The sequence below is a fragment of the Scyliorhinus torazame genome, chromosome 2, assembly GCF_047496885.1.
Source record: "Scyliorhinus torazame isolate Kashiwa2021f chromosome 2, sScyTor2.1, whole genome shotgun sequence".
NCBI classification, from domain to species: domain Eukaryota; kingdom Metazoa; phylum Chordata; class Chondrichthyes; order Carcharhiniformes; family Scyliorhinidae; genus Scyliorhinus; species Scyliorhinus torazame.
This window is the reverse complement of record NC_092708.1, coordinates 340,570,206-340,594,978: the sequence shown is the minus strand read 5'-3', so window position 1 is coordinate 340,594,978 and position 24,773 is coordinate 340,570,206. Positions and strand designations below refer to the sequence as shown.

The window sequence follows — 24,773 nt, the reverse complement described above, 5'->3', positions numbered from 1 at the left end:
TTTTCTGTCCTTCAGCTAATTTTTTTATCCAAACTGACACTGACTCTTCTAATTCATGAGTCTCAATTTTGTTACTTTATAATTATTATACCCTTTCCGGTGATTTCTCCTCCCAAGCTCGCTTGGTCCTCTGAGGTGTAGCCCAAGGCTCCATAGTTGGATGCCACCTCTTCATCATTTATACACCAGCCCGTGGCAAAAGAAGGTGAAAACATGTAATCAGCTTCCACATTTCTGCGAGTTGGATTCAGATTCCAGTTGCAGTGTATGAGTCTATTTGTGCACGTTACTTCCAACTGGCATTACATTAAAAGCAATAAATGTTCAGGACACATTTTTAATATTGCGCATTTCAAGTGGTTTGGAGGAGGGGAAGAAGTGCACAGACACCTACTCACATTGATACCTTTCAGCAATTTTAATTTATTGACAATCAGTCACAAAACAAATCTTTGAACCTTATTGTTAAAGAATGTACCAATAACTTTCATTTTTTTAAAAAATCTCCACATACATTCCAAATGTAAACTGCATATTTCCACTTTGCTGAAAGTGCGAGCTGTCATCACCAACCCTGTCTAACACCTGTCCTTCTCTCGTCTTCACAAGCAGACAGCCTTGTTTACAATGGGGGACATATCCATGTGTACAATGTTTTGCCGGGGAGCGGGCGGTGGGTGGGGGTGGATAGAGATGGAGTAGAAGTTGCACAGTCATAGAAGTGCAGGCTTTTGTTTTTCTCTGTGAACAGCCTCTGCAGGCTTCCAGTGCATTAGTCAGCGGTTCTGCAGTTAAATTGGAACTTGTCTTCAAGACTGCAGCTCCTTTCGGGGCAAGAGGGAAGAAAGTAAACAGCTTCCAACAACGTGATAACTGGGAGTCAAGTCTCACCATGCTTCAGAAACAGATTGACAATTAGATACAAAACAGACTGCGACATAAATTTAAGACACATTGTACACAAAGCCTATGTCAGTACGAGAAATTTAGTGCATATAGTATTGATGGTAAACAGTTCATGACATCTTCACCATTTAAAATGAAAGGTTGTGTTTACAGATATTTTGTTGGGGTAAACATATAAACAATACTGTACATTACCCTCACTTTCACCACAGAGAAACATGTTGAGACCAGGAGCAAGTCTGTTTTCGAAAGTGACTGCCAGAACTGTTAATCAGTCACGTACCACATAATGCACCAGTAACCTTGCAGAGGCTTGATTTTCCTGAGGTTTAAATAAAATCTTTTGACATTTAACAGAAATGCCAAACCGTGGCCTGTAAAAGTGCAGGAACTTCTCTCGCTTTTTAGTTGCAGTTTACACTTCTGGCAAAAATCATTCCATATGTGTTACATTTGCTGTGACATCCCAAAGCAAATTCCATGGCAGGAGGTCAGTCTAAATGACCTTCCACTGCATAACACTCATGTCCTTCCCACCAGTGGAGACTAGCTGACTGTCATCGTGCAGAAAGTTTACACTGGTCACATGACTGCTGTGTCCTCCATATGTGTGGCCTGGAGCCTGCAAGATTAAAAATAATATATACTTTTATATCTGATTGGCACATTGTGGATTAACAGTGAAAAGGGAAACTGTAACTTACTTGCATCAAAGGCTGGTGACTCAGACCTCAGCTCACTTCAGTACTGAAGGTACAGATATTAAATAAGAGTGCACCCAGTGATGTGTTGGGTGTTCTGGATCACATACAGGTCACCAACACTTGAAGTAGTGCAACACTATTTTATTAAAAGGTTAACTATTTAAACATACTTGAACTGTGGGTAAATACGATACCAGCTTTAACTAAAGACCTTTGCCTTGTCCTAACCAGTTGATGCACTCAGCACATGGTGAATATCTGTGTTGCAGGCTGTGAGCTCTGTGCTCCTAGCTAGCTGCTACTCGAATGAGCGGGAACTCTGATGCCCCTGTCTTTATAGTGCTTGTGCTCTCACTGGTGATTGGCTGCGGTGTTGTGTATGTTGATTGGTCCCACTGTGTGTCCATCAGTGTGTGTCTGCACCATGATATACTGGTGTATATTATGACATCCCCCCTTTTATATAAAAAACTGTGCCTGCGTGACAATAAATAGTGTGTGGTGAATGTTCCTGACTACGTGTGTGCAAAATATTTACAGGACTATGTACATAAAACTAAGCTATTTACATGGGAAGGTGCCTGGTGCAGAAAAAACAGTGTGTCACACAAATAACGAGATGAACACTATATACAAACCACTTGAACGATTAAACGGAAGAACAGAACAGACCAGAGAGTCCATTAGTGCACAAAGTTCATAAAGTAAGTCTCTGAGGTGGGCGACGAATTCTGGTTGACCGCCACAAGGGTGGGTCAGGAGCCACCAGCTGAGGAGCGGGCTGGACTGCGTTAGAGTGAGGAGGATGCAGAGTAACCGGAATCTCCGCATAGTCCAGGTCAGGGACAACAGGAGGGCGTGGCACTGGTGGATGATCACGTAGCGAGCGCGGAACGAGACGAAGGGCAGGTCGATTACGGCGCAGAATGGAACCATCCGGTAGACGAACCAGGAACGAGCGGGGAGCCACCTGCCGAAGACCACAGCAGTTGCAGACCAGCCACCATCCGGAAGATGGATGTGGAGGTTGTCATCTGGAGCCAGAGCAGGGGGATCAGCTGCACGGGAGTCATGAGCCGCCTTGTGCTGTGCACGAGACAGTTGCATTCATTGAAGGACCGGAACGTGGTCGAGGTCTGGGACGTGAATGGATGGCACCGTCTTCCTCAGGGTGCGACCCATGAGCAGCTGGGCTGGCGACAGGCCAGTGGACAGTGGGGCTGAGCGATAGGCCAGCAAGGCGAGGCAGAAGTCGGATCCCGCATCGGCAGCCTTGCAGAGGAGCCGCGTGACTATGTGGACGCCCTTCTCCGCTTTGCCATTGGATTGGGGGTACAGGGGACTGGAGGTCACATGCACAAAGTTGTACCTCCTGGCAAAGTTGGACCATTCCTGGCTTGTGAAGCAGGGGCCATTGTCCGACATCACAGTGAGTGGGATGCCCTGACGAGCAAAGGTGTCCTTACAGGCACGGATGACTGCAGATGATGTGATGTCGCGCAAACGTACCACCTCCGGGTAGTTTGAAAAATAGTCGACAATCAGAACATAGTCCCTGCCCAGCGCGTGGAACAGGTCGATGCCGACCTTGGACCAAGGGGACGTGACCAACTCATGGGGCTGTAGGGTCTCACATGGTTGGGCTGGCTGGAACCGCTGACAGGTGGGGCAGTTGAGCACTGTGTTGGCAATGTCGTCATTGATGCCGGGCCAGTACACTGGCTCTCGGGCCCATCGGCGGCACTTCTCCACGCCAAGATGACCCTCGTGTAGCTGTTCCAAGACAAGCTGGCGCATGCTGTGCGGGATAACAATGCGGTCCAGCTTCAGGAAGACACCATCGACTACCGCCAGATCATCTCTGATGTTGTAGAACTGCGGGAATTGGCCCTTGAGCCACCCGTCTGTTAGGTGGCGCATGACACACTGTAGCAGGGGGTCAGCCGCAGTCTCGTGGCGAATTTGGACGAGGCGTTCATCCGTGGCCGGTAGATTGGAGGCCGCGAAGGCCACATGGGCGTCAACCTGGCAGACGAATCCCGCTGGGTCACATGGGGTGTTAACTGCCCTGGACAGAGCATCAGCTATGATCAGGTCTTTGCCCTGGGTACATACAAGCTGGAAGTTGTATCGCCAGAATTTGAGTAGAATGCTCTTTTGTATTATATTGACGAGCGGGCGATGGTCGGTCTCGACGGTGAATTGGGGAAGGCCGTACACATAATCATGAAACTTGACGACACCGGTCAAAAGGCCCAGGCACTCCTTTTCTATCTGTGCATAGCGCTGTTCCGTGGGAGTCATGGCACGTGACGCATATGCAACGGGGGCCCATGATGAGGCCTCATCGCGTTGCAGGGCACTGCCCCAATGCCAGATTGGCTGGTATCAGTCAAAATTTTTGTCTCTTTCGCTGGATCAAAAAAGGCCAATACCGGGGCCGTGGTAAGTTTGGTTTTAAGTTCTGTCCATTCGCGCTCGTGGGCAGAAAGCCATTGGAAGTCTGTCGTCTTCCTGGCCAGGGGCGAAATTCTCCTACCCGCCCCGCCACATTTCTGCCCCGACCGGCCGGCGGGAGTCTCCGTAACACCAGCCGGTCAATGGGGTTTCCCATTGTGGGGCAGCCCCACGCCGTCGGGAAACCCCCCGGCGCTGACAAAACGGAGACTTCCGCCGGCGGAGAATGACGCCCCTGGTTCCTGAGAGCTGTGGTATGAGAGGCGAGGTTAGGGATGAACTTCCCTAGGAAGTTGACCATGCCCAGAAATCGGAGGACCGCCTTCTTGTCCTCTGGCGTTTTCATGGCTGTGATGGCAGCCACCTTGTCCGCATCCGGCCGCACATCCAACTGGGAGATGTGGTCCCCTAGGAATTTGAGTTCCGTCTGGCCGAAGGAGCATTTGGCTCTGTTGAGGCGTAGGCCCTGCTCCCGTATGCGCTTGAACACGCACTGGAGGCGACTGATGTGCTCTTGCGGGGTGGTGGGCCAAATGATTATGTCGTCGACATAGACGCGAACACCTTCAATGCCTTCCATCATTTGTTCCATGAACACTTCTGATGCCGATATGATCCAAACGGCATCCTGTTGTAACAATATCTGCCAAAGGGGGTGTTAAAGGTACACAGTTTCCTGCTGGATCTGTCTAGTTGAATTTGCCAGAATCCTTTCGAGGCGTCAAGTTTGGTGAAGAGCTTGGCCCGAGCCATCTCGCATGTGATTTCTTCGCGCTTGGGGATTGGGTAATGCTCCCTCATTATGTTGCGATTCAGATCCTTTGGATCAATGCAGATTCTGAGATCGCCGGAAGGTTTTTTTACGCACACCATGGAACTGACCCCGTCGGTTGGTTCCGCAACTCTGGAGATCACTCCTTGGTCTTGGAGGTCCTGCAGCTGCCGCTTGAGGCGGTCCTTGAGGGGTGCTGGGACTCTGCGAGGTGCATGCACCACAGGCGTGGCATTCTGTTTGAGTAGGATCTTGTAAGTATATGGGAGCCTACCCATGCCTTCGAAGACATCGAGGTGCTGGTCGATGATGGCGTTGAGTTGCGCCCTGATGTCAGCATCCTGGAAGGCAGACGTGTCATCAGGAGAGAGAGAGTGAACTCTTCGAACGAGGTTTAGCAGCTTGCAAGCCTGTGCGCCAAGCAGAGAGTCCTTCGACGATCCCACGATCTCGAAAGGAAGGATGGCTTTTCGTGACTTGTGCGTCACTTCGAGTTGGCATGAGCCGGTAGCAGGAATGATGTTGCCATTGTAGTCCAATAGCTGGCAGGCCGATGGGAGAATGGTTGGTTTGACACGAAGGCTTTGGAAAGCAGACCACGCCATGAGATTGGCGGAGGCACCTGTGTCCAGGTGGAATTGTATTTGGGACCGGTTGACCGTCAGGGTGGCACACCACTCATCGTCTGGATCGATGCTGTATACCGGCAGCGGCTGGTGTCTTTGCTTCGGGGACAGCCTGTTTTTCGTTACAACATCGACTCAAAAAGGCGCCTTCGGGTCCTCGGTGTCACTGCTGTGTGGGAGGTCGGAATCGGACTCGGTGACCGTGGGTTGAATTGCCCAAACATTCCTGCGAGGCTGGCTGAAGCGATATGAATTGGAAGGCTGAGCTGCTAGACAGCAGGCAGCATAGTGGCCAAGTCTTCCACATCGTAGGCATTGTCGAGATTTTGCGGGGCATTGCCGCTTTAAATGGGCGGAGCCACAGATGCCGCACGTCGTGACGTCAGCACGTTCACTGCGCCACCACGCATGCGTGGTGCGGTCCTGCGTGGTGCACGCCTGCGCATTACGTTCCTCCACGTCGCCATCCCCTCGTTTGGTGCGTACAAGCGCGGGAGTCCGCGAAAAGCGCGCGAAATGGCCGCCCTCATCCAGGCTGAGGCCCTGGAGGTGCTCAATCACTTGGACCTGTTCCGCCTCGTGGGGACCTTGCCGCGCCGTTTCAGCCTCTTGTATATGGGAGTACCGACTGGTTGCATTTTCATGTAGGACACAGGTCTCGATGGCGGTCGCTAGGGTGAGTTGCTTTACTTTGAGGAGCTGCTGACGTAGGGGGTCCGACTAAACACCGAAAACGATTTGGTCGCGTATCATGGAGCCGGAGGTGGGCCCGTAGCTGCAAGATTGCGCAAGGATGTGGAGGTGTGTTAAAAAGGATTGGAAAGGTTCGTCCTTACCCTGCAAATGCTGCTGGAACACGTAGTGTTCAAAACTTTCATTCACCTCTACGCTGCAGTGAGTGTCAAATTTGAGGAGAACCGTCTTGAACTTCGTCTTGTCTTCGTCATCTGCAAAGGTGAGAGGGTTGAAAATGTGGATGGAATGGTCCCCGGCCGTGGAGAGGAGAAGAGCAATCTTTCTGGTGTCCGAGGCGCCCTCCCTCCCTGTGGCTTCGAGGAAGAGCTGGAAGCGCTGTTTGAAAATCTTCCAGTTGGCCCCGAGGTTGCCGGCGATGCGGAGAGGCGGCGGCGGGCTGATGTTGTCCATGTTGCAGGATGACGGAATGCTGGCGGAAGGCAGATCACTTGCAGGTAGGTCTAAGAAATGCTAGTATGCAACCACTCCTGGTATCATGATGTGTTGTGTGTTCTGGATCACATACAGGTCACCAACACTTGAAGTAGTGCAACACTATTTTATTAAAAGGTTAACTTGTTAAACATACTTGAACTGTGGGTAAATACAATACTAGCTTTAACTAAAGACCTTTGCCTTGTCCTAACCAGTTGATGCACTCAGCACATGGTGAATGTCTGTGTTGCAGGCTGTGAGCTCTGTGCTCCTACCTAGCTGCTACTCGAATGAGCGGGAACTCTGATGCCCCCTGTCTTTATAGTGCGTGTGCTCTCACTGGTGATTGGCTGCGGTTTTGTGTATGTTGATTGGTCCCACTGTGTGTCCATCAGTGTGTGTCTGCACCATGATATACTGGTGTATATTATGACACCCAGCTTTTGCCAATTCAACTCAGAAGAAGCCCCCTCCCCCAACCACCACCAGCCCCCCACCACTCATCCAGGAAACCATCCCCACACGAAAGTCAACAGCTTCAGCTGGACATATTCCTAAGAGAAGTGATCATGGTGATACTAGGTGGTGTCGTGGTATTGCCACTGGACTGGTAATCCAGAGACCCAAGGCAAAGCTTTGGGGTCCCAGGTTCAAATCCCACCAGAGCAGGTGGTGAAATTGGAATTGTAAAAACCCATCTGGTTAACTAATGCCCTTTAGGGAAGGAAATCTGTTGTCCTTGTGTAGTCTGGACTCCAGATCCACAGCAAAGTGGTTGCCTCTTAAATGCCCTTTAAAATTAGACAAGCAAGCTAGTCAGTTGTTGGGAGGGGGACAAGCAAGGACGGGCAAATAATGTTGGCCAGCCAGTGACATCCACATCCCATGAATTGATTTTTTTAAATGACATTTTCCTACAGTTTGCAAACTGGCATTTTTTTACCGTATAAAGTTAGGCTGCTTGTGCTTGTGCTCAACACTTTTACTCTAATTGTTAGTCAGTCAGTATTCACCCCTGGCAGAGCCATTTTAAGAATTCTAAGAGTATTCCAAAAGTATTTATTCCAATGATATAGCTGTAATGGGGGTAAAAACTCTTTGAAATTATGTATAAAACATATACATTGAAGCCGAACATTTCTGAATCTCCTGTTACAAGACTAAGAAAAAAACAGCAGCAAGGCACAAGATAGAGGAAGAAATATAATTAAAGAGGGTTTCATGTTTCACAGACCAAAAGGACAGTATAGGTCAGTAGAATACCTTGGCTTCATAAATCTACAGGTCACCACCTACAGCTTCAACAAAACGCCACAGAAATTAGCCTCCACCTATTGCAGGAGCTGCCTGTTTGCCTTGTAACATCCGGCTGCCCCTTGCTCGGCAAGAGGACTCAGACAGGGACATTATCACATTATCTTCCCACGTCAGGTGTTCCCATTCCTTAGCTTCACTCAAGTTTCACCAATTTACTTCTACCATTGGGAGCCTACAGGATAATTATTGGGATGATGGAAAGTCAACTTGTGCATGGATAGCCATTCCCATGTGGGGGGGGGGGGTTGACATTCCACAGCCATTGGCCAGACCTCTGCCAGCATAGCCCACAATGGGATGGGCGAGGGGGGAGGGGAGGAGGTTCTGTGACTGACCCACAACATCTGGTCGGCATGGTTCTAGTGGAATCACCAGACACGCCCCTTTGGTTTCTTTGACCCTTATTTATTCATTTTGTTAAATGATTATAGATTCAACATTAATGCTCTTTAAGCCAAAACTAGACAATAGATTCAGTTCTCAACCTGATGGAGCAGATGGGCCATAAAATCCCAGCCAGGCTACTTAGTGTCTGACAAAGGAAAACATAAGTTGGAGAGCAGACATATAACACCTAGAGGCCTGGGAGCAGGTTACCTAGTCTGGCCTCTGATAATATGAATGGACAATCTGGTAAGGTACTCAAAGAAGAGAGGCAACTTCTTAAAAGGGTCGGGGGAGAAATTCTTCGAAAATTAAGCTCAATATAAATATGAAGAATATAGTAAAAGAGAAGTCATACCCTGGCCTGTGAACATGGACATGAAAACAGATGTACTTTGCCAAAGTCATCACCTGTAGACAAAAGTTTTTTATCGTTGGATCTGCAAACAGCATTGATGTCAGTTCCATCTGATCCCTCAGGCCAAACTCCTGCAATACACAAATACATAGTCAAGTTGTTAAAAATAACTTATATCTCCAGAACTACAATTGTTATCCATCCAAACTGCCCTTGAGAAGGTGGTGATGAGCCCTTTCTTGAATCGCTGCAGTCCATTTAGTGCAGAAACGCCACAGTGTTGTTCGGAAGGCAGAATTTTGAACCGACAGTGAGGGAACGGTGATATAGTTCCAAGTCAGGATGGCTCAGAGGTGTCCCCATTCGTCTGCTGCCCTTGTCCTTCTCAGTGGTAGAGGTGGTAAGTTTGGAAGGTGTTAAAGGTGTCTTGGTGAGTTTGTGCAGTGCACCTTGTAGATGGTACACACTGCTGCCACTGTGCATCATTGATAATAATAATCTTTATTAGTGTCAAAAGTAGGCTTATATTAACACTGCAATGAAGTACCGTGAAAATCCCCTAGTCGCCACACTCCGGCGCCTATTCGGGTACACTGAGGGAGAATTCAAAATGTCCAATTCACCTAACAAGCACGTCTTTCGGGACTTGTGAGAGGAAAGCGAAGCACCTGGAGGAAACCCACGCAGACACGGGGAGAATGTACAGATTCCGCACTGATAGTGAACTAGATTGGATATCGAACCCGGGTCCCTAGTGCAATGAAGCAACAGTGCTAACCACTGGGTGGACGGAGTGAATGTTTAAGCTGGTGTTTGAGATGCCAATCAAGCTGGTAGCTTTATCCTGGGTGGTGCCGAGCTTCTTGAATGCTGTTGGCACCTCACACATCCAGGGAAAGGACTCAACTCATGGTTGCAACTCCTCACTGACAAGCACGACACCAGGAGCTTCTTCAGTGTCACCAAAGCAATACTTGGACCCAACACTCTCGGCCTCAAACCGGTGTGGAGTAAGGATGGATCCCTTTTGAGAGACAGAGAAAACATCAGCCTTCAATGGAGAGAACACTTCAAGGAACTCCTAAACCATGATACAATCGTAGTTGAGGTTGTGTTCAAGGAAATCCCCCAACTCCCCATCAAAGCTGATCTTGGACTCCCACCAAGCGTGGACGAAATCGCAGCCACCATTAAGCACATGAGGAATGGAAAAGCCGCAGGCATGGATGGGATTCCAACGAAGATTTTCAAACTTGGAGGAGAGGCGATCACTGTCATCGCCACCATCTTTCACCTTGCCAAGAACAAACTTCCCAGTGGCGTGCATGTCATCTACAGAATGGTCAGAACAGTTAAAATCCGAGAAGAAAACAACACAGACAGTGTTCGTGGAACTTCAGTATGTGGATGGCACGGCCATCTCTGCTCTCTCAGAAGAGAATCTCCAAATCATGCTTGACACCTTCACGGAAGCATTCCAAAGAATCGGTCTGAGCCTCAACCTCAGGAAGACTCAAGTCCTTTACCAACCCACCCCAGGACAAGATCCATTCTCTCCCTCCATCAAGATCAAGAGAGAAACCCTCCCAAATGTGGAACGTTTCCCCTACTTGAGGAACCACTTCTCATTTAAGGCTGACATCAACGTAGCGATCCAACATTGTATTGAATCCATGAGCGCTGCCTTCAGATGCCTAAGGATGTGAGTTTTCGACAACCGTGACATCCGTGCTGGTACTAAGATCCTCGTGTATAAGGCAGTCGTCCTCCCAACCTTTCGATATGGCTCAGAAAGCTGGACTACATACAGACGCCACCTCAAGACCCTCGAGAGGTATCATCAATGCTGTCTGAGATGGATTCTCCACATCAGCTGGGAGGACAGGCATACTAACATCAGCATCTTTGAAGGAGCCAAGAGCATCAGCATCAAGGTCATGATCATCTAACACCAACTCCACTGGGCCGGCAACCTGCTTAGGATGTTAGAGTCCCGACTGCCCAATGAAAATCTTCTTCGCCCACCTCAAAGAAGGCACCCGAATAAGAAGGTTTACCTCAAGAAATGCAACATAGACATCAGCGCCTGGGAGACGCTTGCTCAGAAGAAACTCCTGACTGAAGGGGAACAATGTTTTGGGAACAATGTTTTGAGAACAGTTGATGGCAAGAGTAGGCCTGAAAAAGGAGCCTGAGAGTGGAATGCCAGTGATCTCGAGTTCATGGACCAATTCCACCTCCCAGAAACACTTGCCAAATGTTTTATTTGCCCTTAAAACATTCTCTACTTTAGGAGGTTTGATCACAGTACACCAAACTAACATCCAATCTAGTTTGAATGAACAATAAGTTCAATTGACCAATCAAACTTCATAATTGCACTGCCCTTTCTAATCTTTCTGTGCTAACCCAGTAGGATTAGCCAGGATGGGAGTAACACTGTTTTAATGGAATTATTGATTTAAAACTTGGGCGAAATTCTCCCCCAACGGCGCGATGTCCGCCGACTGGCACCAAAAACGGCGCCAATCAGACGGGCATCGAGCCGCACCAAAGGTGCGGAATGCTCCGCATCTTTGGGGGCCGAGCCCCAACATTGAGGGGCTAGGCTGGTGGCGGAGGGATTTCCGCCCCGCCAGCTGGCGGAAATGGCGTTTGTTGCCCCGCCAGCTGGCGGAAATGGCGTTTGGTGCCCCGCCAGCTGGCGCGGAAATGCGGCGCATGCGCGGGAGCGTCAGTGGCCGCTGACAGTTTCCCGGCGCATGCGCGGGAGCGTCAGCGGCCGCTGACAGTTTCCCGCGCATGCGCAGTGGGGAGAGCCTCTTCCGCCTCCGCCATGGTGGAGGCCATGGCGGAGGCGGAGGGGAAAGAGTGCCCCCACGGCACAGGCCCGCCCGCGGATCGGTGGGCCCCGATCGCGGGCCAGGCCGCCGTGGGAGCACCCCCCGGGGTCAGATCGCCCCGCGCCCCCCCCCCAGGACCCCGGAGCGCACCCACGCCGCCTGGTCCCGCCGGTAAATACCAGCTTTGATTTACGCCGGCGGGACAGGCAATTTCTGGGTGGGACTTCGGCCCATCCGGGCAGGAGAATTGAGCGGGGTGTCCCGCCAACCGGCGCGGCCCGCTTCCCGCCCCCGCCCAAACTCCGGTACCGGAGACTTCAGCGGGGGCGGGATTCACGGCGGCCAACGGCCATTCTCTGACCCGGCAGGGGGTCGGAGAATGATGCCCCTTTTTCCAGACCTCGGGCGAAATTCTCCGACCCCCCGCTGGGTCGGAGAATCGCCGGGGGCTGGCGTGAATCCCGCCACCGCCGGTTACGAAGTCTCCGGCACCGGAGATTCGGCAGGGGCGGGAATCACGCTGCGCCGGTTGGCGGGCCCCCCCCCCCCGCTCGATTCTCCGACCCGGATGGGCCGAAGTCCCGCCGCTAAAATGCCTGTCCCGCCGGCGTAAATTAAATCACCTACCTTACCGGCGGGACAAGCGGCGCGGGTGGGCTCCGGGGTCCTGGGGGGGGCGCGGGGCGATCTGGCCCCGGGGGGTGCCCCCATGGTGGCCTGGCCCGCGATCGGGGCCCACCGATCCGTGGGCGGGCCTGTGCCGTGGGGGCATTCTTTCCCTTCTGCCTCCGCCACGGTCTCCACCATGGCGGAGGCGGAAGAGACTCCCTCCACTGCGCATGCGCGGGAAACTGTCAGCAGCCGCTGACGCTCCCGCGCATGCGCTGCCCGGAGATGTCATTTCCGCATCAGCTGGCGGGGCACCAAAGGCCTTTTCCGCCAGCTGGCGGGCGGAAATTCCTCCGGCGCGGGCCTAGCCCCTCAATGTTGGGTCTCGGCCCCCAAAGATGCACATTCCGCACCTTTGGGGCGGCGCGATGCCCGTCTGATTTGCGCCGTTTTGGGCACCAGTCGGCGGACATCGCGCCGTTTCTGGAGAATTTCGCCCCGATATCTAAATTACCTTGACTCCCAATTTTAAATTCTACTCTATTCTTATTAATGACACATTAACAAATTCTGTAGCACCCTGCCCCATAAAAATCAATGCGCATTATGAAAATATCCAAACGTTTTCCTTTATCATACCAATAAATCACCACAGGTTTTACTTTTAGTTGGACACAATCTATTTGCAGCAAAACAGATCTCACCAAAAATACCATGGCAGGATTTCTGCAGCCATTGGGATTCTCTGTTCCCACCGGCAGGGCACCCCCACGCCCATGGATTTCCCGGCGGGGTGGGGTGGCTTCCATGGAAAATGCCATTGACAAGCGGGGGAGTCGAGAATCCCCCCGCCAGCGAACGGCAGACCGCCAAAAACACACGGCTGGGGGACTGGAGAATCCAGACCAATATCCTGAAGGAGCACGAAAGAGAAAATGCTGGAAAATCTCAGCAGGTCTGGCAGCATCCGTAGGGGAGAGAAAACATCTAACGTTTCGAGTCTGATGACTCTTTGTCAAAGCTTTTATCCTGAAGGAGCGTCCAGGACACTGTAGCATTTGTTTATTTTCCATAGTTTTCCTTCAGCATCCGCTGCCTCTTTTGCTGCACAGAAATGCACCTTTTATGTTGATTGACCGAACATCCCTGTGGCCAAAAGGGTTAAAAACCTTTGAAGATTACTTTTCTAACTGTGGGAGAAGCACGCAAACAAGCGCATCACCCTATCACTGTTCACAAACAGTAGCCATGTTTAAGCTTAAGGATTTTCAAAGTTCAAATGTGACTGGTTGACCCTTATCTGTTACCTCAGAATAAACTCTAAACTCACTCCAACTACCTAACTCTCTAGTTTTGGCTCTCTAGTTTGTCCTTGATTTAATTGGCAGTCACCAAAACATCATGGGCGGGATTTTCCATCCCGCCAGCCCCATATTCTGGCACGGTGCGCCCCCGCCGGCAGTGAGATTCTCCGTTCCCACAGCTGACCAATGGGGTTTCCCATTGTGGCCACCCACACTCCGTCGGGAAACCCGCGGGCGTGCTGCTGGCAAAGCGGAGGATCCCGCCAACGGAGAATCTCGCAGCATAATCCTGAAGACTTCTGTTATCAGAACAATCTGTTGCCTTAATTTCACCATCTAGTCTATTCAAACTATGACCCATATTTCCACCTTTATGCCTGCTGGGTCTTGTACTTTGACAGGTCCCTCTTGTACTATCTGTTGTGTCCACAGGAATGATGCAGTTGTATGTTTCAATTCAGTAAGACAAGGCTAGATGGCACCTACTTTAATTCCAGGAGTATTGCAGGTAAAATGGATGAGTTAAGGGTGAGGATTGGAGAATAGCCGGGGGAGCGGCATGAATTCCGCCCCTGCTGGCTGCCGAATTCTCCGGCACTGAAAATTCGGCGGGGGCGGGAATCGCGCCGCGCCGGTCAGCGCCCCCCCCCCCCCCCCCCCCGACGATTCTCCGGCCCACAATGGGCCGAAGTCCCGCTGCTGTCATGCCAGTCCCGCCGGCGTGAATCAAACCACCTTCCTTCCCAGCGGGACTGGCGGCACGGGCAGGCTCTGGGGTCCTGGGGGGGGGCGCGGGGTGATCTGGCCCCAGGGGGGTGCCCCCACGGTGGCCTGGCCCGCGATCGGGGCCCACCGATCCGCGGGCGGGTCTGTGCCGTGGCGGCACACTTTTCCTTCCGCCGCAGCCACAGCCGTCGCGTTGGCCGATTCGGAAGTGACACTCCCTCGTGCGCATGCGCGGGGATGACGTCAGCTGACGCTCCCACGCATGCGCGGACGTCCGACGCCCGGTGTAGTCCCTTCGGCCCCGGCTGGCGTGGCGCCAAAGGCCTTTCCCGCCGGCTGGCGGCGCGCCAACCACTCCGGCACGGGCCTAACCCCTCAAGGTGAAGGCTTGGCCCCTAAAGGTGCGGAGAAATCTGCACCTTTGGGGCGGCCCGACGCCGGTGTGGTTCCCGCCACTCCATCCCGCCGGGACCCTGCGCCCCGCCGGGTAGGGGAGAATCCCAGCCATGATATCTTGGAGGGGGCATCAAATTAGGCTTTGTGAGTATAACTTAGGAATAAAAAAGGGACAGCCACATTGCTGGGTGTTGAATATAGATCTCAGGTAGTCAGTGGGAAATTGAGGAGCAAATACATACGCAATTCGAGATGTGTGTAAAAATAATAATAGGGTATTGTATAAGGTGATTTCAACTTTTCCAATGTTAATTGGGATGGTCATCCTGTTAAGGGCTTAGATGGAATTGAGTTCTTAAAATGTATACAGGAAAACATTTTAGTTCAACATGTAGAATGCAGTGCTAGACCTAAGTCTGGGGAATGAAGCCGGACAGGTCGTTGATGTGTTGGTGGGGTAGCATTTTAGTGATAGCTACCACAACATGGTACAATTTTAGATTGTTATGGATGAAGAAGTAGACAAGTTTCAAAAACCAGTTTGGGATTGGGAGAAGAGTGGATTTTAGTAAAATACGGCAGGATCTGGCCAAGGTAGACTGGAAAGAGTTACTTGTGGGGAAATCTACAGAAGAGCAGTGGGGCATTCAAAAAGGACATGGGAAGAGAACAGGCCCAACATGGTCTCTCTAGGATTGTAGGAAGGAGTAGTAAGCCCAGAGAACCATGAATGACCAGAGACTTTCAGGATACGATGAGAAGGAAAAGAGAGGCTTTCAGCAAGTACAAGGGGAGAAAATTAGTGGAGGCATTTGTGGAGTACAGAAAGTGTAGGATGGAGCTTAAGAAAGCAATTAGGAGAGCAAAGAGGGAATATGAGAAAGCTCTGGCTGGTAAAAGTAGGTAAAATCCCAAGATATTCTATAAGTATATCAATGGGAAGAGGATAACCAGGGAAAGAGGAGGGCCTATTAAGGACCAAGGGGGAAATCTTGTGGGTGGAGCTAGAGGATATTGGTAGGGTATTGAACGAATAATTTACATTTGTCTTCACCCAAGAGAATGAGGAGGTAGATTGGAACTCAGGGAGAGAGACTGTGAAGTTCTTGAGCAAATTGATATCGGGAATAAAAAGGTATTGGAGGTGTTGGTAGGCTTAAAAATGGACAAATCTCCAGGTCCCAGGATGCCTTGGGAGGCAGGGGGTTCTGACCCTATTTTTAAAAAATAAATAAATTTGGAGTACCCAATTCATTTTTTCCAATTAAGGGGCAATTTAGTGTGGCCAATCCACCTACCCTGCACATCTTTGGGTTGTGGGGGCAAAACCCATGCAAACAGGGGGAGAATGTGCAAACTCCACACGGACAGTGACCCAGAGCTGGGATCGAACCTGGGACCTCGGCGCCGTGAGGCAGCAGTGCTACTCACTGTGCCACCGTGTTGCCCTCAAATTTTTAATTCCTCACTCCTACAGGGGAGGTGCCAGAGGACTGGACAACAGCTAATGCAGTCCCACTATTTAAGAAAGGTGTAGAGATAAGACCATAAGACATATGAGCAGAATTAGGCCACTCATCCCATCGAGTCTGCTCCACCATTCAATCGTGGCTGATATTTTCTCATCCCCATTCTCCTGCCTTCTCCCCATAACCCTGGATCCTCTTATTAATCAAGAACCTATCTATCTCCGTCTTAAAGGCACTCAGTGATTTGGCCTCCACAGCCTTCTGCGGCAAAGAGTTCCACAGATTCACCACCCTCTGGCTGAAGAAATTCCTCCTCCTCTCAGTTTTAAAGGATCATCCCTTTAGTCTGAGATTGTGTCCTCTGCTTTTAGTTTTTCCTACAAGTTGAAACATCCTCTCCACGTCAACCCCATCAATGCCTCGCAGTATCATGTAAGTTTCAATAAGATCCGCCCTCATCCTTCGAAACTTCAACGAGTACAGATCCGGAGCCCTCAACCATTTCTCATACAACAAGCTCTTCATTCCAGGGATCATTCTTGTTTTAATAATCTTTATTGTAAAAGTAGGCTTATATTAACATTGCAATGAAGTTACTGTGAAAAGCCCCTCGTCGCCATATTCCAACAACGCCTGTTCGGGTACACAGAGGGAGAATTCAGAATGTCCAAATTACCTAACAGCACATCTTTCGGTACTTGTGAGAGGAAACCGGAGCACCCGGAGGAAACCCACGCAGACACGGGGAGAATGTGCAGATTCCGCACAGACAGTGACCCAAGCAGGAATCGAACCTGGGACCCTGGCGCTGTGAAGCCATAGTGCTATCCACTATGTTACCGTGTTGCCCACTGCTTTGTGCTCCTGATTTCCTCAGCATTTCCAGGGATAAGCATAAGCCAGGGAACTACAGACCAGTGAGACCTACGTTAACGGTAGGGAAACTATTGGAGAAAATTCTAAAGGAGAGTATCTATCTCCACTTGGAGAGGCAAAGTTTGATCAGGAATAGTCAGCATGGATTTGTCAGAGGGAGGTCAGGCCCATAAAATTTGATTGAATTTCCTGAGCATGTGACCAAGAGTGTAGATGAGGGTAGGGCCGTTGATGTAGTTTACATGGATTTTAGCAAAACATTTTGACAAGGTCCCCATGGGAGACCTATAAAGGTAAATGCACTTGGGATACAGGGTAACTGGATACCGTGGATTCAAAATTGGCTTAGCTGTAGGAGACAGAGGGTGATGACAGACGGCTGCTTTAGTGACTGGGAGCCAGTGTCCAGTGGTGTACCACAGGGATCTGTGCTGGGTCCCCTATTATTCGTCATTTATATAAACAACATAGATGACTATGTGGGGGGTAGGATCAGTAAGTTTGCAGGTGACACAAAGATTGGCCGGGTGGTTAACAGTGAGGTTGGGTGCCTTAGGTTGCAGGAAGATGTAGACGGGATGATCAAGTGGGCAGTATGGTTGCAGATGGAATTTAACCCTGAAAAGTGTGAGCTGATACACTTTGCTGGGGTAATTTGACAAGGAGGTATTCAATGAATGGCACCACACTGGGAAGTTCCGAGGAACAAAGAGACCTTGGGTGTAATTCTCTGAAAATGGGGCTATGTCCCCACGCCCGTGAGAAAACGGACGCGAATCACTCTGGACATTTTTCTGGAAAGTCCAGAGTGATTCTCCATTTTGAAGGGGGCTTGCAGGTCCCCAGACTGCTCCTCGCAGCTTCAGCTGCCGATACGGGGCCCTGCACCTCCGGTCGTGAGACCCACACAGTAAGCCGGCCCCAACAATATAGGCCCCTCCCCCAGATTGTGCGCGCCCGCTGATTGGTGGCGTCCGATCGCAAGACTGGCCGTACTGGAGGCCCCCCCCCCATGGTGAGGGATCCCCCTGTCCCCCACCAGGGCGGATGCGGACTGGGTCCGCAGCTGCCACGCCGAGCTCCCGCCGGATGGAACAATGAGTGAACCACGCCAGCGGGAACTTGGCCAGACGCACCTAGAGAATCGCTGCGGGGCCTCTTTCAATGGCCCCCGATCGGCGCCGCGTCGTGAGTGCACGACAGCCGGCAATTCTCTGGTCCGTGGGTCTGACGCCCCATTCTCCGCCACCGCGCTGAGTGCGGTTTCAGCGCAGAGGCTCGGAGATTGCTACCCGTTGTGTTTGTCCACAGATCTCTGAAAGCAGAAGGGTAGGTTAATAGGGTGGTGAGAAAGGAAATGGGACACTTGCCTTTATCAATCAAGGCATAGATTACAAAACCAGGGATGCCATGTTGGAGTTGTTTAGGACTTTGGTGAGGCCACAGCTGGATTACTATGTGCAATTCTGGTTGTCACATTATAGGAAGGATGTGATTGCACTGGAGCGGGTGCAGAGGTGATTCACCAGGATGTTCCATGTGAGAAATAAAAGAATGACCAAGGTGAGGTTAGGGCCGGTCAAGGACAGTAGTGGGAAGTTGTGCATGGAGTCAGAAGAGATAGGAGAGACGATGAATGAATACTTTTCTTCAGTGTTTACCAAGGAGAGGGGCTATGTTAATGAGGATGAGAGTCTGATACAGGTGGGTAGGCTGAAGGAGATAGATGTTCTGAGGGAAGATGTATTAGCAATTTTGAAAAACCTGAGGGTCGACAAGTCCCCTTGGCCAGATGGGATATATCCTAGGATTCTTTGGGAGGCAAGGGATGAGATTGCAGAGCCTTTGGCTTTGATCTTTGGGTCCTCATTGTCCACGGTGATAGTGCCAGAGGACTGGAGAGTGGCGAATGTTGTTCCTCTGTTCAAGAAAGGGGATAGGAATGACCCTGGTAATTATAGGCTGGTTAGTCTTACTTCGGTGGTCGGTAAGTTAATTGAAAGGGTCCTGAGGGATAGGATTAATGACCATTTGGAAAGATGCAGCTTAATCCGGGATAGTCAACACGGATTCGTGAAGGGTAAGTCTTGCCTCACAAATTTGATTGAATTCTTTGAGGAGGTAACTAAGTGTGGAGATGAAGGTAGAGCAGTTGATGTTGTATACATGGATTTCAGTAAGGCGTTTGATAAGGTTCCCCATAGTCGGCTCATGAAGAAAGTAAGGAGGTGTGGGATAGAGGGAAATTTGGCCAATTGGATAAGTAACTGGCTATCACATAGAAGACAGAGGGTGGTGGAGGATGGAAATTTTTCAGACTGGAGACCAGTTACCAGCGGTGTACCACAGGGATCAGAGCTGGGTCCTCTGCTATTTGTGATTTTTATCAATGATTTGGAGGAGGGGGCTGAACGGTGGGTCAGTAAATTTGCTGATGACACCAAGATTGGTGGAGTAGTGGATGAGGTAGAGGGCTATTGTAGACTGCAAAGAGACATTGATAGGATGCAGAGCTGGGTGAAAAATGGCAGATGGAGTTTAACCCTGATAAGTGCCAGGTGATTAATTTTGGTACGAAAAATTTGAATGCGGATTACAGGGTCAACGGCAGGGTTCTGAGGAATGTGGAGGAACAGAGAAATCTTGGGGTTCATGTCCACAGATCTCTGAAGGTTGCCACTCAAGTGGAGAGAGCCATGAAGAAGGCCTATAGTCTGTTAGCGTTTATTAACAGGGGGCTTGAGTTTAAGAGCCGTGGGGTTATGCTGCAACTGTACAGGACCCTGGTGAGACCACATCTGGAGTATTGTGTGCAGTTCTGGTCACCTCATTATAGGAAGGATGTGGAAGCATTGGAAAGGGTGCAAAAGGAGATTTACCAGGATGCTGCCTGGATTGGAGGGTAGGTCTTATGAGGAAAGGTTGAGGGAGCTAGGGCTTTTCTCATTGGAGCGGAGGAGGATGAGAGGCGACTTAATAAAGATTTATAAGATGATGAGGGGGATAGATAGAGTGGACGTTCAGAGACTATTTCCTCGGATGGATGTAGCTGTTACAAGGGGGCATAACTATAATGTTCGGGGTGGGAAATATAGGAGGGATGTCCGAGGTAGGTTCTTTACTCAGATAGTGGTTAGAGTGTGGAATAGACTGCCTTATGTGATAGTGGAGTCGGACACTTTAGGAACTTTCAAGCGGTTCTTGGATAGGCACATGGAGCACACCAGACTGACAGGGAGTGGGATAGCTTGATCTTGGTTTCGGACAAAGCTCGGCACAACATAGAGGGCCGAAGGGCCTGTTCTGCGCTGTACTGCTCTATGTTCTATGTTCCATGGGATGGAACATTTAAGTTATGAAGAGAGGTTGGTTTTGTAAGGGCAACAAAGAGTTCACACCGAGGCCGCACTTAGCGTCATATCCTGCACTGAGGAGCTCCGCTCTTCAGCGCAGGAAGAGATCGGGGTGCCATTTAAAAATCTCTCAACCTCCCCACACAAACCCCCCCATGCCCCAATTCACCTGTTGAAGGGGTCTTTGAGCCCCCGCAGCCCACCTCATAAGGGCAGGACACCCCCGGGCCCAATCCCCAGTATGGATATAATGCCACCTGGGCACCTTGGCACTGCCAGCCTGGTACCCTAGTTAGTCCTGGTGTAGAAATAGTAAAATGTGCCTAACTACGCACTTGGCTATGCATATCTGGATCCCGCCCGTTATGGGACCAATATTTAAACTCACTGGGAGCTTTTCCTGCAAGTCTCACCATTGTTGCATCCCTCTGTTCACTAGACTCCTCTGCCACCCGAGTGCACTCTGAAAAATTGACCTGTGAATGTGATAGCTCTATATCCTGTGTCGTGATCAGTCACATCACCACTACGACTTTACCTTTTTTTTATCCAGCCCTTGATATTAAGGCCGTTAGGACCTCTAGCCTTCATCCCTCACACCTTATCGCTCCTCCAACTACTCCCCATGCCACTTCCATACTCTTGTCAACTTCATGCCCCCATGTTCCTTCCATATCCCCTCAGACAATGTGCAATATGAACAGAACCAATGATCCATATAATGAGTGACAAGTCTTGAAATGCTCATGAGAAAAACACCCATTCAGAAATCTGCTTTGAAAAGCTCTGTTGCTTTTACAATCTTATAAAGTACTAGTCAGACACTGCCGTTCACAGTTTCAACAACAGAAGCCTTAGCCAGTTCACAACTCTTAATCTTGTCCAAATAAATATGCATTTTTCTTTAACAAAGAAAGAATAACATATTATAACCTCAAAAAGATGTCAGTCAATCAAAGCTGACGCCCTCTGCAGCTTGTGTGAACAGACACTTGTTGAGTTAATCCAGTTTTCAAGTGCAGCCAAGCATTCATAATGAGACAATCTGGAGAAACAGGGGCGAAATTCTCCGTTATCGGCGCAAAGTCCTCCGACCGACGGCAAAAACGGCGCAAATCCCACCTGCATCACGCCGCCCCAAACGTCGCAAAGTCTCCGGCCCGGAATGGGCTAGCAGCGACGTGACGCTATCCGCGCTGGCTCACGTGTATGACGCCGCACGGCATGACGGCTCATTAAGGACGCTCTGCTCCCCCCACCCGACCAGAACACCCGACCGGATGGCCGCCCACCGCTCAGCCCCGAGGTTCCAGTCTCGTGACATTGAGGCGCTCCTGGACGCAGTGGAGCAGAGGAGGGAGGCCCTGTATCCCGGGCATGGCCGCAGAGTTGCCCCACGCCACAGCCGGCGCCTGTGGAGGGAGGTGGCAGGGGCCATCACCGCTGTGGCCCTGACACCACGGACAGGCACCTAGTGCCACAAGAAGGTGAACAACCTCGTCAAAGCAGCCAGGGTGAGCCTCCCCCCCCTGCCCGATATCCATATCCCCCATATCCCCCCCCCATATCCCCCCTCCCCCATATCCCCCACATCCCCCATATCCCCCATATCCCCCCTCCCCCATATCCCCCCTCCCCCATATCCCCCCTCCACCATATCCCCCATATCCCCCCTCCCCATATCCCCCCTCCCCCATATCCCCCCTCCCCCATATCTCCCCTCCCCATATCCCCCATATCCCCCCTCCCATATCCCCCTCCCCATATCCCCCTCCCCATATCACCCTCCCCCATATCCCCCCTCCCCCATATCCCCCAGATCCCCCCTCCCCATGTCCCCCCTCCCCATATCCCCCTTATCCCCCTCCCCATATCCCCCTCCCCATAACCCCCATATCCCCCCTCCCCCATATCCCCCCTCTCCCATATTCCCCCTCCCCATATCCCCCTCCCCATATCCCCATATCCCCCTCCCCCATATCCCCATATCCCCCTCCCCATGACCCCCCTCCCCCATATCCCCCCTCCCCATATCCCCCTCCCCCATATCCCCCATATCCCCCCTCCCCCATATCCCCCCTCCCCATATCCCCCCTCCCCCATATCCCCCCTCCCCCATATCCCCCCTCCCCCATATCTCCCACATCCCCCCTCCCCCATATCCCCCCTCTCCCACATCCCCCATATCCCCCTCCCCATATCCCCCCTCCCCCATATCCCCCATATCCCCCTCCCCCATATCCCCCCTCCCCATATCCCCGATATCCCCCCTCCCCCATATCCCCCCTCCCCTATATCCCCCTGCCCCATATCACCTGATCACTGCCTGCGTGTCTAACCATGCATGCTTCATTGTGTATCGCAGGAGCAAACGTCCAGGCACCCATCCCCGCAGATGCAGACCGCCCGCATGATGCCCCTCGGAGACCACGGGGAACGGAGAGACCCGAACCCTCTGGCATGCGACGCCTGCAGGACGCCCCTTGGAGACCACTGGAGATGGAGAGACCCGGACCCTTTGGCATGCGACGCCCGCACGATGACCCTCGTAGACCACTGGAGATGGAGAGACCTGGAGCAACAGGGAGACGATGCCCCCGTCACGTGCGGGTGCGACGACACAGGCGTGTGCCACCCAGCGACGAGAGGGGCAGCCACAGGCCCCCGTCACAGCCGAGCCACGAAACCACTACCCAGAACACCACTACCCAGGACACCCCTACCCAGGAAACTGAAATACAGGACAGTGACACAGATTGGATGGGCGGAGACGAACTGCCACCCCAAAGTGCCATGGACTCAGAGTGGGACGATGCGCATGACACAACGCCACTGCTGTCACCAACACCCTCCACCATCGCAGAGACGCTCACCTCGGTTGGGCACTTCAGTGATGAGGCGTCTGGTACACTCACTGGTGCGCACAACACAGCCGTCCCGGTACAGCAGGTGGAGGTAGGAGCAGCAGAGGGGCCGGGCGGTCGGAGGCCAGCCCAGCCCAAGCGAACATCTGCAGCCCAGATGGATCCCGGGTTCCTGGAGTTACCAAACCCACCCATAGATCCGATGCAACCACCGAACCGGAGACGAGCGAAGAGGGTGACGGCCGGCTTGCGGCGGCTGCAGTCGCAGGTGGAGGAGTCCACCCGCGTCCAGGAGCTGGGAGTGGTGCCGGTCATGCGTGCCACCCAGGCCGACACCGCATGGGTGGCGTCCGCGGTGGAGGCAATGGGTGCGACGGTGTCAGACATGGGGAACGGTTTGCGAGGCCTGGGGCTTTCCATGCAGGCGGCGTCTGTGGTCCAGGACATGGCTGCCCTCTCACAGGAGGCCATGAGCCAGCGCCAGCAGCAGATGACAGAGGCGCTCAACGCCATGGCCCAGTCTCTGCAGTCCATAGCCCAGTCTCTGCAGGCCATGGCCCAGTCTCAGCAGGCCATCGCTGAGGGCATCGGCGCCATTGCCCATGTGTGAGCCGGCGTCACACAGTCACAGACAGGGTTTGCCAATCCCCTGAGCTCCATGGCTGCAAACCTGCAGACCCCTGTCGATACCAGCACGGGCCTCCAGGACTGGCAGCGACAGATGTCGGGGGGGCCGTCGGATGGCCAGTCCGTTCGCATCCCCCACCCATGTAGAGGCCTGGGGGCCATCGGGCACCCCGAGGGAGGAGGAGGTGCTGTGGTCCGTCCCGGGTCCCCCTGTAGGGGAGGTCCCGGTACACCGCGACACCTCGGACTCCCCCCCTTCCGTCCCGGGTGCATCGGGTGGGCAACGGGCAGGGCAGGCTGGCAGCTCGCCATCCCAGTCGCCCGGGCCGCAGCCTGGCCCATCTAGGCCAGGACGCCCCAGGAAACGGCTGCCAAAGGGATCCCATGTCAGAGGGCAGGAATCACAGGAGTCCACCTCCAGTTCTGCTGTACCGTCTGGGGAACCACGTAGACGTAGTCATAGGGTCCGTAAGGCCAAACAATTAGACACTGAGTAAGTTGGCACGGGTGCAGGGCACAGATGAGTTTTAGGGGCTAGGGCGCGTGCATGAACTCCTTTCGTTATTAAAGTCAATGTTACACCTACCGAAGCTGCCTTTGTGCTCTGTCCAAAGTGTGCGGGCGTGTCATGTACGTTGAGCGCAAGTGTGTGTGTGACGGGTGGTCTTACCTCAGCCCCAGGTGAGTCTGCCCCCTTCCCTCTGGGCCGTCATCAACATCCCCCCGGGCAGAGGACGGGACCGTGCGCTGCAGAGTCACAGCCGCATGCATGGATGGTCCGGGTGGATGGTGGTACTGTGGCCATGGGTCAGACATAGTCCAACGATGTAGAGCCAGGAGCTCATCGGAGGCGGGTTGTCGTCATCCTCCATGGCCTGCAATAGACACGCGTCCACCGGCAACTGTGTGAGCCCGGCCGTTGTGCCGCAGGTGGATCGGCAATGGGGGGGTGGTGTGCATGCGGGTGGGGTGGGTAGGGTTGGGGAGGGGGGTGAGGGTGCTGGGTGGGTGG

At 52.1% G+C, this 24,773-nt stretch overlaps 1 protein-coding gene across 6 annotated transcripts in view; it reads right to left on the bottom strand.

Moving 5' to 3' along the window:
• Positions 1 to 403: 403 nt before the first annotated feature.
• Positions 404 to 24,773, bottom strand: part of eml1 (EMAP like 1) — a 369,982-nt gene continuing 345,612 nt past the window's right edge. For all 6 annotated transcript variants that reach the window (XM_072490461.1, XM_072490442.1, XM_072490476.1 and 3 more), the window contains 2 exons: positions 8,695 to 8,825; positions 404 to 1,528 (listed from right to left, as the gene is read on the bottom strand). In XM_072490461.1, the coding sequence (XP_072346562.1) occupies positions 1,403 to 1,528; positions 8,695 to 8,825 (257 nt within the window). In that variant the 3' untranslated portion in view covers positions 404 to 1,402. The remainder of the gene's footprint in view (positions 1,529 to 8,694; positions 8,826 to 24,773) is intronic.